Source organism: Eurytemora carolleeae, unplaced genomic scaffold (genome assembly GCF_000591075.1).
Source record: "Eurytemora carolleeae unplaced genomic scaffold, Eaff_2.0 scaffold104, whole genome shotgun sequence".
NCBI lineage: Eukaryota > Metazoa > Arthropoda > Copepoda > Calanoida > Temoridae > Eurytemora > Eurytemora carolleeae.
Window position 1 is genome coordinate 283,205 of NW_019396033.1, and position 15,155 is coordinate 298,359.

Consider the following 15,155-nt stretch of genomic DNA (forward strand, 5'->3'; position numbering starts at 1 on the left):
GAAAAATATGGAATATGTAGACGTCATTAAAACAATAATTAAGGGTATTTGAGGTTGTTACAAAATGGGTCTGTTTATAATGAACAACTGCTGTCTCTCATGATAATTGGACTGCTTAAAGTCATAACTTGAGTATGAAAGTCGTCTTGCTGTTTTCTGATTCTCACGGTAGGATATAAAAAATGTTGATATCTATTCCTAGCATTCTGCTCATAATTTCGAACTAAACATTTGTAATAATAATATGCTTTCGCTTATTCGATATTTCGAATAAAATGTTAGAGTGTTCCTATCACTGTGTACCTGGCCGAATATATTAACATACTTGATATGGAATTCTGATAACCAACTAGCTGGTACTAGAAAATAAACAACATGTGAAGTATTTATATCTCTAAGATAAATAAGATAAGAAAGTGTGAATAATATACAGGGTCCCCGCCGCTAAATTTATCACTTTGGTTGAGGGTGACCCCTCATATTTTAGGCAAAGTCACTTGCCAATCTTCTAGTTCGATTTCAAACTGAAATTTCACTGACATAAAACAAAACTAGTGTTTATTTTTTTTAAGACATTTACAATGAATTACGATCGACAGACCAACAAATTTAGGAATTCAAAGAGTGTCAAACTTACACTGCATATTTTTATAAAAAAAATTAACTATTCAATTATAATTCTTTTTTTAATCAAAAATTAAAGTTTGCAAGTTTTTACAAAAATTAAAATTACAATGACAAAGTGTGAAATAATATACAGGGTCCCAGCGCTTTAGTTTAGGAAGGCCCTTAAAATGTTGTACAAAGCCATTTATGGATGTTACCCATTTTCATGGTTCGATTTAAAACTGAGGTGGAGGATTTCAAACCACTAAATTAAAAAGACATAACATAGTTGAAATAAAGAAAACCTAAATTTTAGAAATTAAAATATTTTTAAAGCATTTTTAATGAGAAATATACTACGGGTGGGACAATTTGTCACTTTTTTGTTAAATGTTTTGATCCTTATATCATTTTTTAAAATCCATGACTATGACAAAAAGCATCAAATAGTGTCAATGCAAAGATAATCACACCTTTGCGCTGGAATTCTGAATGAGAAATTGACTTTTTCTCAGGCCACGGGTGTCTTTGAAAATTAAAACTAATACCAATGAATAGCTAGTCATATTTTGATATTTTCCTTAATAAATATTGTTTTTGGTTGATTCCAATAGTTCGGATTCTGTGAAGGTGGTATCAATCATTCATTCATGCATACTGTCATCCTCACCCTTCCCTAGATAATAATTATATTTTTGGGAATTCCTTCATATTTCTAAATTCTAATTGACTCTCGCAACGATTTCTTTGTTTTTTAGGCCGCAAAAACTGCAATTTTGGCGTTTTCTAATAGGACTGCAAAGCGTAATTTCAAGTGACCCTGCACACTGCAAATCAAGATATGCACAATCTCACACAAAAGTTAAGCATTATTTTGCCAATTAATCAATTTAAGCTTAAGATATAAACTAACGCGTAGTATTTTTAAAATGTATATGTCTAGGCCTACAAAAAAGTTTAAGTGAGTTGGCGAGGTAAAACCCTAGACCAAGGCGTTGCGACACTTTAAAGTCGAGGCTGTATGAAATTTTGATGACTTAGTTTCGGTGTTGTATAGACCATTGATATTTCAATCATTTGCATTCAACTAGAAGTAGTCAACATTTGCAATATCAAAGTTTAACACCACACAAAGATTTGGACGTCTTTAAAAAATTTGTATTAATTTTTAATTTCTAAATTTCTAATTTCGGTATTATCAATTTTTGTCCCTCAATTTGAAGATTTTTAACTAAAAGTAACCAATTGAGAATAATTTATTTCTTTGTAAATGTTTTAATAAACTTTTAGTTGTTTGATTCTGTGCTGAAATTGTCAATTTTGGTCAATTTGCAATAACATGATTTGCGTAAAAATTTACGTTTTGCGCAATACTTTCGAATTTGCACAAATTACGCAACAAAAAATTGCGCAATAACGCGCAAACTCATACCGCTAAATTCGTAAAAGATGCGCAAAAGTTCGTCAAAAAAATGTTTGCGCAAAAATGATCAAATTAACCCTAGTTTTTTAATTTTAAATGATAAGTTAATTTTTAACTAAAATGGGTCCAAATGCAAAAATACATAAAGGAACTAACCTATTCACAGTTAGAAGACTAATGATAGGGTAGAGAAACTATAGGAAGTACTAAACTATCTTTTACAGTATAATATTTCAAAACTATATTATTCTAGGGTTTCTTGATCCCGCACTCCTTCACACCTTTTCAACTTATCCGTCAGGAACACGTTTATTTCAGATATTACATCATCATCTTCAATTTAGGTTTAATTCATGGCTTTGTGCCCTTGTAGTCCCACTCCCAATAGTATTGATTTAAAACACAAGATATTAGAAAGAACCTTATTTGACATATATAGCGGATTATAAAAATTTAACTTTTCCCTTCTCAATAGCTTTTCAAAAATGTCATAAATTTTAATGACAAATTTTGTTCTAACGTAGAATGTATTTTAGTTTTACGTAAAATCACATATAACAATGCAATAATTTCTGTAACAATTAAACGATGAGTTCTCTCCATTTAAAATCCAATAAAGAGCTAGAGGGTACCATTATGAATCGGACCCAAAACTCTTTAAATTATGAGTTACTACCTGAAGGGCCCGGCGTTGCCCGTGGAAAAAAATTTCGATGTTTTTAGCCTATAACACCCCCCGGCCACCCATGAGTGTCCACTAAAAGTTTTAGCCCATTCGGTACAGCCGTTTGGCCGGCTATAGGCAATATATATTTAAAAACGAATGTTTTGTTTTATTACATACATAGATGGAATTAAGGTGACATTTTCTATAAAAGGACTGTAAAGGAAAAATGAAAGGGGGTATAGGCTGAAAGCTGTTCTCTGAGTCTGAGAGCTAAAGTGAAGAGCTTTCAGCATTTACCCCCTTTCATTTTTCCTTTACAGTCCCTTTAATATAGTAGTTTTCTTTATGACCTCCTGTAAAATTAGACATTTTTAGCTACGTCATACTTTTGGACTTACGTCAAGAAATCATTGTGATTCCTGATTATAAAAACAAAAAACGTCCTTATGTTCCTAAATGTTTAGGAGTAGTTTATTCATTAGCCTTAGTGTATTGTTTCTTATCTTTAAAAACTTTTATCATAGGTTTTTACAAACCGTAGTTTACAGTATCAAGGGATAGTTTATACATATACACCACACTTGGAGAAGAACTGTTGACACATTGTGTGACACTGAAATATTTCAAACTTGGTCCAAAAATCGCTCGTTTTATTTAATTTATCGAAGAAGTACTGGAAGATTTTTATTCTTAAAACTAGGAAATACAACAGCCCTAGAAAGGGGGTCTCTAAAAAAGAACAATTTACAATTTACAATTTACAATTTACAATTTACAATTTACAATTTACAATTTACAATTTACAATTTACAATTTACAATTTACAATTTACAATTATATCAATTTACAAATAGGTTGTAAATTTACAAATAGGTTGTTAATTTACAAATGACAAAGGAACAATACACTGGTCTCATACTGAGCCTCTAATGCAATATAATTTCAATTTTGATTTATATCAAGCTTTTAAACAGCTTGAGTACACAAAAACATGGAAACAAAGAGAAGCTGTCGATTAAAACAGCTTCCCTGTAATTACTTGTAATTCGAAAAAAGCTTGTTAACAATTAAAACTGAAATAAAAATGTTGTCTTCATTGTATTGATAAAATCACCTACCACCGTATCTTCAGAAATGATGGCTGAAAGCAGAGGATACGAACAGAACCCCGCAGGTAATATAAGTCGTCTTCATTATTATTATACGGTTCGCAATAATTAAATTTAAATGACTTCAGATTTTTCTGAATGAATTTCGTGTTTTTTCTTCTTTTTACCTTTAAAGATTATGTATTTTGTAATTGTACAAGGTGTCCCACGAAACATAACAGTTTTGAATGTCTTCTTCCATATACTGTATACGACATACAGGGTGTCCCACGAAACATGACAATAGCAAGACGACTTGAAAGTCGTCTTTGGTATTTGAATTTATTTGTGACATTTAGTCTTCTATCTACTTTAACATGTATGATTCTTGAAAAAACTATCACATAATTCTCCTAGCCCTGGCATTTCCAAAAAGTGGTCTGCGTTTTTTGTGCTTTCAATATTACCGGAGATATAAAGAGTTTGGTTCAGATTTCAATTTTGTTAAATAAAAGCAAAATTGTCGAAATCTGAACGAAATTCTTCATATCTCGGGCAATATTGAAAGCACAAAAAAGGCAGACCACATTTTGGAAATGGCAGGACAAGGGAAATTTTGTGATTATTATCTCTAGAAATTTACTTCTAAAATTATATTGACAAATAAACGCAGCAAATTATATCAAAAATCAAGACGACATTCAAGTCGTCCTGCATACTGTCATGTTTCGTGGGACACCCTGTAGAAGACGTTTTCCAGTTTATTTCGTGAAAAAAAATTTTTAACTCAAATCTATAATACTTTTAGATCAATTTTACTATAATATGATTGCCATATAATAAATACTTATTATTATTATCTTTGGTATCAGACAACTTAACAAATTAAGGAAGAAGACATTTTTACGCTATTCACCAACTGTCATGCTTCGTGAGACACATTGTATCTGAAAAATGTCAGAAATAGATCAGTTGCAACTTGGAAAATCCTGGACAATTGCTCCCCCTAAACCATTATCAAAGGAGTTATGAAAAATTTGAGATAAAATTTTTCCTGTATCCACCCCTGCTTAAAGTAATGATTTACTGTTTTTATGTGTTTGTAAAGGATTGCCTATAGCTGCAATTACATTTATTCAGATTTCAATGGGTATTAAAATTCAAATCCGTTTTCATAATAAATGTCGAATGAGATATTGTTTAAAGGGAGTGACCGGCAATATATGGTGGTTGAACTGAGTATGCACTATTGTGGGCAATTTTTTAAGCTTCATTTGAGACATATAAAGCGTTTCTACGATGAATAATTACTGAGTTTGAGTGCAAAGCCGACGTTAAAAAAAATGAATTTGGGTGGGTACGTTTTTTAAATTATTAAATAACGACGACGAAAAATAAAGTAATAGTTATACAAAAAACGAATTAGATGTTTAGGAAAATATTTCTCAACAAAAAATTGTCAATAAATCAATGTTAGACCAATCATTATATTTTCATCATTATATTAAATTTCTTATTTTCTAAGAATTCTTCAAATGTCGTCTTTTCAATTCCAGAAAATCTGTTGAAAATATTTGTGAATTATGTTGAATTTTAGAAACTAACTAGAAAATAACATTACTTTTTTCCGATAATAACGGTTCATTTTTATTTTCTCAACCTGTTCCTAGACAACTAATTAGTTTTTCGTCGTTATTTAATAATTAACAAAAAAAAAGATTTTGAAAACGTGCCCACCCAAATTCATGATTTTAAATGTGGACTTTGCGCGTAAACTCAGTAAATATACCTCGTGGAAACATTTTATATGTATCAAATGAATCCTAAAAAAATTTTCCACAACACTGCATACTCAGTTCAACCACCATACATTGCCGGTCACTCCCTTTAACAAATGAATTTTAAAATCACACAATCCCTGTGAGACATTTTAAAGTTTCAAACATAAAAAGAAATAAAGAAGAAGACTCGACAATCATTCCACTATTTTTGGTTACCACTCTTTAAATAACGGTTTTGATGTTTTCAGTAATGTCCCAGCCTACCCCTGTATATAGTCCGATGAACCTTGGAACAATGGTCCCACCCGGTCTTCAGTATCTAGCATCGTTAGGTACATTTACTTACATTTTAGCATTGTTAGGTACATTTACTTACATTTTAGCATCGTTATGAACATTTACTTACATTTTAGTACAGGGTGTCCCAAAAAACATGGGAATTCAGTGACGAATTCGATATCGTCTTTATGAATAATTCTTTGATTTAGTATAGTGATACCTACTGAGAAAGCTGTAATGTGTAAGAGTTTCGTCTGCTATGTTCACATTTTGTTTGTTTATGTTTTGACTGCAACCGGTTGTACTTCGTAAAACAAGAAAATTACAGTATACAAACAGAGTAAACTTGTCTATATTCACTGTTCATCTCGCGGAGACATTATAGACACATCTTTTCAGTCTTTTACCCTTTTCATTAAATAAACTCTAGCAGACATAATAATATTATGGCTTTTGAAATTAGGTATTACAATGCTAATTCATAACAAAGACGATATCGAATTCGTCACTGAATTCCCATGTTTTTTGGGACACCCTGTATCGTTATGAACATTTCCTTACATTTAAGCATCGTTAAGTACATTTACTTACAATTTAGCTTCGTTAGTTACACTTACTTGCATTTAAGTATCGTTAAGTACATTTACCTACATTTTAGCATAGTTTGGTACACTTTATCATCGCCAAGTACATTTAAAAACAGTTTAGCATCGGTAGGTATATTTACTCACATTTAGCACTGTTACGAACATTTACTTACATTCCAGCATCGTTAGAGTTAAACATACGTTTTAGCATCGTTAGGTACACATACTTACATGTTAGCACCGTAGGGTACACTTACTTAGATTTTAGCATCGTCAGGTACATTAACAACATTTTAGCATCGTCAGGTACAATTACCTACATTTCAGTATGCTTAGTTACAAATATTTACATTTTACATAGTATGATAGGCATCTTTCCATGCATTTTGTGCATCATTATTCATTAGTTGACAACTTGACATCGCATATTTTATATGTTTAAATAATTCTTAATTAGATTTTTATATTGAACCTTTTCTTGTATTTTATTTTGTTGTAGACCAGCTACTAGTGAAACAGACTGTTGAGATGTTTGAAGCATTCACAGGTTAATAGGAACATTTTTCATTTGGTTTAAAGAAATTGAGTTTTTGCCACAAACTCGAATTTTCTAATCCTTATATCTTGGCAACCTGATGGTGGAAACCCTTGATATTTCAAACTTAGGCTATTTGATGTAACAGAATTCATAGTTTGAAATATCTAACGTCTACGAAATTGGGTTGCAAAGATATAGGTATTAGAAAATCAGAGTTTGTGACAATTACTCAATTCCTTTCAGTAAATTCAAAACATTACTACAAAAACACATTGTCTCTTAGATGTATGCAAAGGATTAAAATAACTCGCTTACTCTAAACTTGACAATTTTTAAACAATTAAGCAGTTGTTGAAAATAAAGATTTTTAAAATTTGTTTAGGATTTGAGACCAACAACAAGTATAAAATTCAGAATTCCTTGGGCCAAAAAATTTTCATGGCCAAGGAAGATACAGGTTGGGAACTAATTTTTGTAACCCTGGATAAGAACGTTTCAAAGCGATTTCTTCAATTTAAAGTTTTTAAAGGAACGGGACGGTTAAAATAAATGGAAGGGGGTAAATGATAAAGCCTAGAGATTGTAGGATATGATCGCGACCAATATTGATCCTATCTAGAAGTTTTAGAAATCATAAGGAAAGATAAAAAAATTTAACAATCAAATAAAAATCTAAAATTTCTAGACACCTCCTGGAATATCGTCATTTTCAGATTAGTTCCATATTTGCTGAATATATAATCTGTTTAAACATTGATTGGAATACCATGTGCACGCATATTAGAGTTTTGTATAACTCGGACACATTTTTATATCAATGTTTAGTGACAGAGATACCATCAGGGGGCGGAAACGTCATGTGTGTGTATCTGTACCAAAAGAGTGTGTGTAAAGTTTACCGAACCGAAGGTGTGTACTGTAGGTATATACAGTACATATTTTTAAAGTCTAAGAGAGTACATTTGTTTATTGTTAATTGTTTACTTAAAAATAAGTTTAATATACATGTAGTATATTATTTATATATTTAAGTCAACACTATAAGCCAAACTTTTATGCAAAGAATATAATTTGATTAAAGTTTACAATAAATTAGTCGTTATTCAAGCTTAATTATAATTGACAACATTGTTCTGCAATTTCCTTGACTGCATAGTCATGTTGTGTGTCTGTACCGAACTTGTCTGCGACTGGCTTTCTCATGTCAGACCAGCGCCATTTCCTTTCCCTTTATTCCTTTTCCCTGGATATCATGCAAACAGAACTAATATTGGTCGCGATCAAATCTTAAAATCTCATCTCAGAACTAATATTGGTCGCGATCAAATCTTAAAATCTCATCTCAGAACTAATAGATCGCGATCAACTCTTAAAATCTCATCTCAGAACTAATATTGGTCGCGATCTTAAAATCTCATCTCAGAACTAATATTGGTCGCGATCAACTTTTAAAATCTCATCTCAGAACTAATATTGGTCGGGATCAACTCTTAAAATCTCATCTCAGAACTAATTTTGGTCGCGATCAACTCTTAAAATCTCATCTCAGAACTAATATTGGTCGCGATCAACTTTTAAAATCTCATCTCAGAACTAATATTGGTCGCGATCAACTCTTAAAATCTCAGTCACTTTAAGGAAGGTTTTGCAAAAGCATTTAAGAAATTTGTGTGATTGAATGTTTCTGACCAAGGAAAATAATTCAGCTATATTGGAGTTTTTGTATTTGAAATATACAGAGCAAATTGATTCATAACTTTTACCGCAATCAAGGGTGTGTTTAAGATGTTCTGGATTTATAGTATCTAAGTTTTGTCACTCGAAGCTATTTTTACAAAATCCTTTTTTTTTGTATTCGTTATTTGTTCAATTTTGCTAGACCAAGTATTAATTTGAATGGGGCTCGAACTATAAGATATCAAAATTGGACTTAATATATTCCGATCAAGCTCTATAGCATACTTAGAGCGCTCGGTTAACGATAATATAGTCATTCAATGAGTCAAACTACAGTTTAACATAGAACTTCGGAGATATTGACAGAATTTACTAAAAGTTGTCTTGACATTTTGTAATGGATTAATCTCAGCATGAATTCACAACGGGGATATTTTCCGTCCCGTCTGTGGGTCAGGTACGTCTAGGATGGCTCATTCACGAAAACACATGAAGATTCACGTGAATGATGGTTTTAAAAAACGTCAACAATTTAAATAAAAATATTTAGTTAAAATCTTTATTTGAAAGATTTAATTTTTTCAGAGCTTCATATAATTATTTAATTACAAAAACTAACTATCTGCAGAATTCCATTATCAGCAGGCTTAGAAAACGACATTCTATAAATTCTTTCGATGTCTCCGAAGGTTTGGGTAAAACTGTAGAAACAAGATCTCTAACTTTAAGGGATTGCAGACATATATAATTTAAAGTGATCATTGACACTCCAGAAATCCTCTACAGTCCCTTTAAATAAATTGATTAAGATTGTTGCACGAGGCAAATGTGTGGACCTGCGCGTCCTTTTGAGATGAATATTTGTGACCTCACTGGAACCGAGGTCATTCATCTTTACAGGTATCCTCTATCCTCTATATTTTATCCTCTATCCTCTATCCTCTATATTTTATCCTCTATCCTCTATTCTTTATTCTCTATCTTCTATCCTCTATCCTCTATACTCTATATTTTATCCTCTATCATCTATCCTCTATCTTTTATCCTCTATCCTCTATCTTCTATCCAGCTATCCTCTATCCTCTGTCCTCTATCTTCTATCTTCTATCTTTTATCTTTTATCTTTTATCCTCTATTCTCTATCTTTTATCCTCTATCTTCTATCTTTTATCCTCTATCTTCTATTTTTTATCCTCTATCTTCTATCCTCTATCCTCTATCCTCTATCCTCTATCCTCTATCCTCTATCCTCTATCCTTTATCTTCTATCCAGCTATCCTCTATCTTTTATCCTTTATCCTCTATCTTTTATCCTCTATCCTCTATCCTCTATCCTATATCCTCTATCCTCTATCTTCTATCTTCTATCTTTTATCTTTTATCTTTTATCCTCTATTCTCTATCTTTTATCCTCTATCTTCTATCTTTTATCCTCTATTTTCTATCCTCTATCCTCTATCTTCTATCTTCTATATTTTATCTTCTATCATCTATCCTATATCTTCTATCTTCTATCTTCTATCTTCTATCTTCTATCTTCTATCTTCTAGCTTCTATATATCTTCTATGTTCTATGATCTATGTTCTATCTTCTATCTTCTATCTTCTATCTTCTATATTCTATCTTCTATCTTCTATCTTCTATCTTCTATCTTCTATCTTCTATCTTCTATCTTTTATCTTCTATTTTATATCTTCTATCTTTTATCTATTTTTAATAAAGAAAACGTAATTAGACCCCTTGCTTGTCAGACTTGTTGTTTTCCTTGTTGTCTGCAAACCCTGGAGGTAAAGACCAATAACTAGTATACTTGTTAATGTAGATTTTAGTGCCGGAAGACGACATTTCGGTCAATAAACTGATTTTGTAGCAGATATGCCAAATTACCGCACAGTCAACGTTTTTATACCTGTAGGAGCCTTACATTCGGCAAAAACTCTCACTTTAATGAAAACTTGACATCTAAAAAAAGTTTTATAAAATAACATTTAAAGGGACTGTAAAAAATTAGTTTCTATTGATTCCATTCCTGATTCACAACGATACCCTTTAATATTTTACTGCTGAAAAATGATAGGTTTTCCCTTATTTATCCACAGAAACACTTGGTTTGCAAGCTCTCATATAGTGAAGGAAAATTAATATTTACTTTCTAGAAGAAAAAAAGATTATATTTACATTTGAATTTTTTTAAAACCGTGCGTTGGAAAAAGAATATTCATGATTTTTTCAGGAATAAATGTAAACTAAGATTTGGGTTCCTGCAGGTTTTTTTTCTTGCTCCAAAAGTAAAATTGTGTTTTTAACTTGTTGAAATTAAAATTATTTCATCAAATCGAGATTGTTTGAAAAAATAGAATTTCCACATTTCGTTTCTTTCGTAATTGCTTTGAGAAATAAATTAGTATTTTAACTTTTCCAGAAGCTGTTATATTATGGCTTTTCTACATTTTCTATGTTACTTTTTAACAAACAAACAAAAACAGAGAAAATGCTAGATATATGTTTTAAACAAATAAATATTTTTAGGTTCACTCTCCTCCAGGAACAATAATAGGTACTGTAGAACAGGAATGGTCCATTCTTCATCCTAGATTTGTAGTTAAGGTAATTTTAGATGAATCCCATCCCCTCCTCTCCCACCCATTCTAATATGTATTGGCATATTTCTATCTCAGGTAATATGAATAGACATAAAAGGTTGCCAAAAAATATGGGGGGGGGGAGGTCCAAATCAACCACGCTCAGATTTTGCCCGGAACGAGGGAGGGGGGGGGGCAGTGCCACCATGAGCCCCGCAAAATGGTCTCCAAGCCTCCGTATTCGCAGATGAGCAATTAAAATGACCTGGCTCTTCATCGAAGTGTTCGAATAGATATTAGAGAAGTAAAAATAACTTTTTTAAAGAAAATATTTACTTTTTAATTAGTTTTGCAGTGTTTTCTGAAATATACAAAAACATTGTATAACTATTAAAATATTGAATATTTTTTCCAAAAATTTTGATACATTATTTATAAAATATATATTCTAAAGAATAGAGGTAGCGCCAGGTCATTTTAGATACTCATCTGCTAATCCAGAGAATTCATTTCGTGGCGCTCACGTGGCGCTCATGGTGTCCCAGCATGCCCCCTCCCTACCGTGACTCGAGGGCGCGCGAATCTTCCTGGGCTTAGCCGGATACCCAATCCAAAAATTCCCAGCTCTGGAAAACGAAACAGTAGAGCTTGAGACTTAACAATAAGATAATTTGAATTTCCAGGATGAGAGTGGTGAAGCAATTCTTCGCATTGAAGGACCATGCTGGACCTGCAGCTGTTTTGGTAAATATATATATATATATATATATATATGTATAACCATCAAAATATGCAAATACTCCCCTCTTCTAGTAACAATTTTAGCAAGAAATGTTTCTTTTCAGGGGTTCAATTTATCTTCGTAATCGTTAACATAGAAGGCTTTTAAAGGGAAAGGCTGGCTAGAAATGGTAGTTGAACTAAGAGTGCATGTATTGTAGAGCAATTTTTTAGAATTCATTCGCGGCCTATTAGATGGTTTAAATTGTTCAGATAGAGCAAAAATGCTACCAGTAAAATCCTCCGGGCGCCCACGACGCCTCTAGCAGGTTGTTCGACCTTCCTCCAGGCTCCGCCCCCATGGAAAATCTCATGAGCAGTGTATTTGTACTGTCACCCTTACGCATGGCACGGGCACATGCGTAAAATTATATAAAAAAAAATTACAATTTTTGTTTGATCTAAATTTCAAGAGTTCTGTTATCTCTTTGACATTCAACTAATTGATAAGAATTATTTTTGAGTATTTGTTTAATCATCAATTACTCGTTAGAATATTTGAAAATATCGATTTTAAATAGAAAAATAAAAGAATTGCAAAAGAAAGACCTTCGTTATAGCTTTATCTCACAAAATTAGACGTAAAAAATTCTGCATTTTTTGCAATGAAAACTATTTTATCAAAATCTATCTTACATATTTTCCATAATGGTCCGCATAGCTTTTAAAGATACTGTACACGTAATTACGAGTGACTCGTTAGTAGATTGACATGTCCGATGGTACTCTTTAAGATTTAAGTCTGATTAATAATGCATAAAGGTACCCATCTTCTTTTCTTTGAAAATTGTCGTTTCTTCAAAATTCAATTAAAAAATAAACACTTTTCAAACTAAAAAACGACGATATCTTACATATTTTTGATCAGGTTTAAAGATATCGTTGTATTTCGGAGATGTTTCTCTTTAAATGGAAGGTCACTTTAAAATACCAAAATAATTGTCTCACACAGTATTAACAGTTCAGTCTTTATGCCAGAAAGCTTTGACATTCAATCACAATTTGACAAATAAAACATTCATTTTCAACGTTTTTTTTTGTCGGCAAATCCGTTAAAAGTGGAAAAGTTTAAAAAATCAACTCTGTAAGTAACACATGATTTTAGGGGATGTGGAGTTTAAGGTGCTGTCTGCTACTCATGGAACAGAGGTTAATATACTGGAGAATTTAAGAAAACTATTTCAAATATTAATCCCCCCCCCCCACCTCCAATCACTTTTTTACGATACCTTTAAAAGTATTGGTCTGACTGGTTTTAGACTTTTCCAACAAATACATACCACTCACTTTTAATTTACTGGGTCAAGAGCTTTTAAAAAATGAAAAATTTGTAATATTTCGCGAAATTTTTTTTTGCACACTTTTTGCCGAATAACTAGAATTTCGTAATGAATATTTGGATTATTTGCAAATTTAGAATTTTTTCTTCAGATAGTTTAAGAAAAACCCAAAGGCTTTAAAAATATGTATATATTTGTATCACAAGAAGGAAATAGAACGGGGTCACTGTGACCCCCCCCCCCCTGTTCATTAAACCAGACGTTAGTCGGAATAGGGTTAAAAGCTATACAGCGTAATTGGATTCCTTATGACGGCTTTTTCAGGGTTTGATTTTTAATCTATTTTTTGGGTCATCCTATAGGTAATAACATTTTCGTTTATATCACTATTAAGGTTTATGATGGTCTCGAGTGTTTATCAGGATTACCCCTTTTTCTCTTAATTGGACTAAAACTACTGAACCAATATAAAATAAAATTATTTTTAACGTATAAAACTTGGATTAGAAATGTTAATCCATTACAATCCATTAAAAATGTGCTTTAGTGTATAGTTTTAAATTTTGGAAGGGTTGTTAAAGTAACTTTTTGCTGTCCAATGCTTTTATTAAAGGATTATTATTTAATTGTGTTTTTTTATACATAACCAGTACGTCTTTTTTCTTAGGATGACATTTTTTTGCGTAGTAGATTTTAACTGAAGTTAAGAAAGAAATGTTTGTACATATATTCGACTTAGTTTAACGCCAAAAAACTGAAGAGGGTCGACCCAATTAACCTGGAATTTATTTTCAATAAAATATGACGCATATATTCGTTAAAAAACGAAAGTTTTTTAAATGAACGAAGATTTCGTTTTTGCACAAATAGAACCATAAACTGTGAATCCACTATCGAACATACTTACTTTTCTTCTTTCTCGTTTTTCATGGAATTAATAAAAATTCTTTCAGAATTGCATGGACAATAACACGTTCATTTATTAATTAAAACTAACGGACTTACTTACTGGTTGATTAAATTAATTGTTAAACTAACTAATTGAAAAGTTTTTAATTGTAATATTTTGCTTTCGAATTTTTTATTTCAGACCAAAGCAATATTACTGGGTTTAGTTTTCATGTTATACTTTTATTGAACAGGATAAACCATTTTATACAAATGTAACATTTTAAATTACAAAATTTTATTTCAGGCCAAAGCAACACTGCTGGGTGCAGTTTTCCTCATTGATTTCATGTATTTTGAAACCCAAAATCAGAATCAACATAATAGTTATAACTAAAGATGAAGATTGAAACGGCCGGGTCCGATGAAACCTTATAATATATGTATGTACCGTAAAGTCTAATATATTTTTACAATTTACTGTTTATGCCCATAAAGGGAGTGCTTGATTTTTTTTTTGTTAATGTGTGGGGTTCAAGTCTATTTATTAGGTTTCACAGATACGTCTAAACCAAATTATTTCAAAACGATATTGACTTTTCTGAAATAATTTTGTTATATCACAAAATGTCCCAAGTCTCTTATATAGATTACGTACTGCATGTAATTTAAAATTTTGAAATAAAACACCATTAATTATGGTTAATTATGGTTTACAGGTTAATCGGAAATTTGTTGAACAGAGTTCCGTTTAACGTGGATAGTTGCTCCAAAATATAAACTGCTAAATATAATCTATACTGTGCCAAGCTGCTCAGAACTTCAGAGCCAACAAATACAAACATTAGCAATAATTAATAATAAAAGTAAAAAACGGAATTAAGATTTAATGATTTCCATGAAATCTTTCAAATTAGTTTTCAAATTATGCAAATGTACTTTTATATTAGGAATTCATAATTATTCATAATTTAATGT

At 31.3% G+C, this 15,155-nt stretch overlaps 1 protein-coding gene across 1 annotated transcript; it reads left to right on the forward strand.

Moving 5' to 3' along the window:
- Positions 1-3,768: 3,768 nt before the first annotated feature.
- On the forward strand, positions 3,769-13,763 carry LOC111697485 (phospholipid scramblase 2). Its single transcript, XM_023467509.1, has 9 exons — positions 3,769-3,870; positions 5,814-5,897; positions 6,931-6,978; positions 7,352-7,426; positions 9,456-9,546; positions 10,383-10,434; positions 11,177-11,254; positions 11,913-11,973; positions 13,115-13,763. Exons 1-9 carry the CDS (start codon positions 3,831-3,833, stop codon positions 13,300-13,302), a joined length of 717 nt encoding a protein of 238 aa, XP_023323277.1. The 5' UTR covers positions 3,769-3,830; the 3' UTR covers positions 13,303-13,763.
- Positions 13,764-15,155: the final 1,392 nt, after the last annotated feature.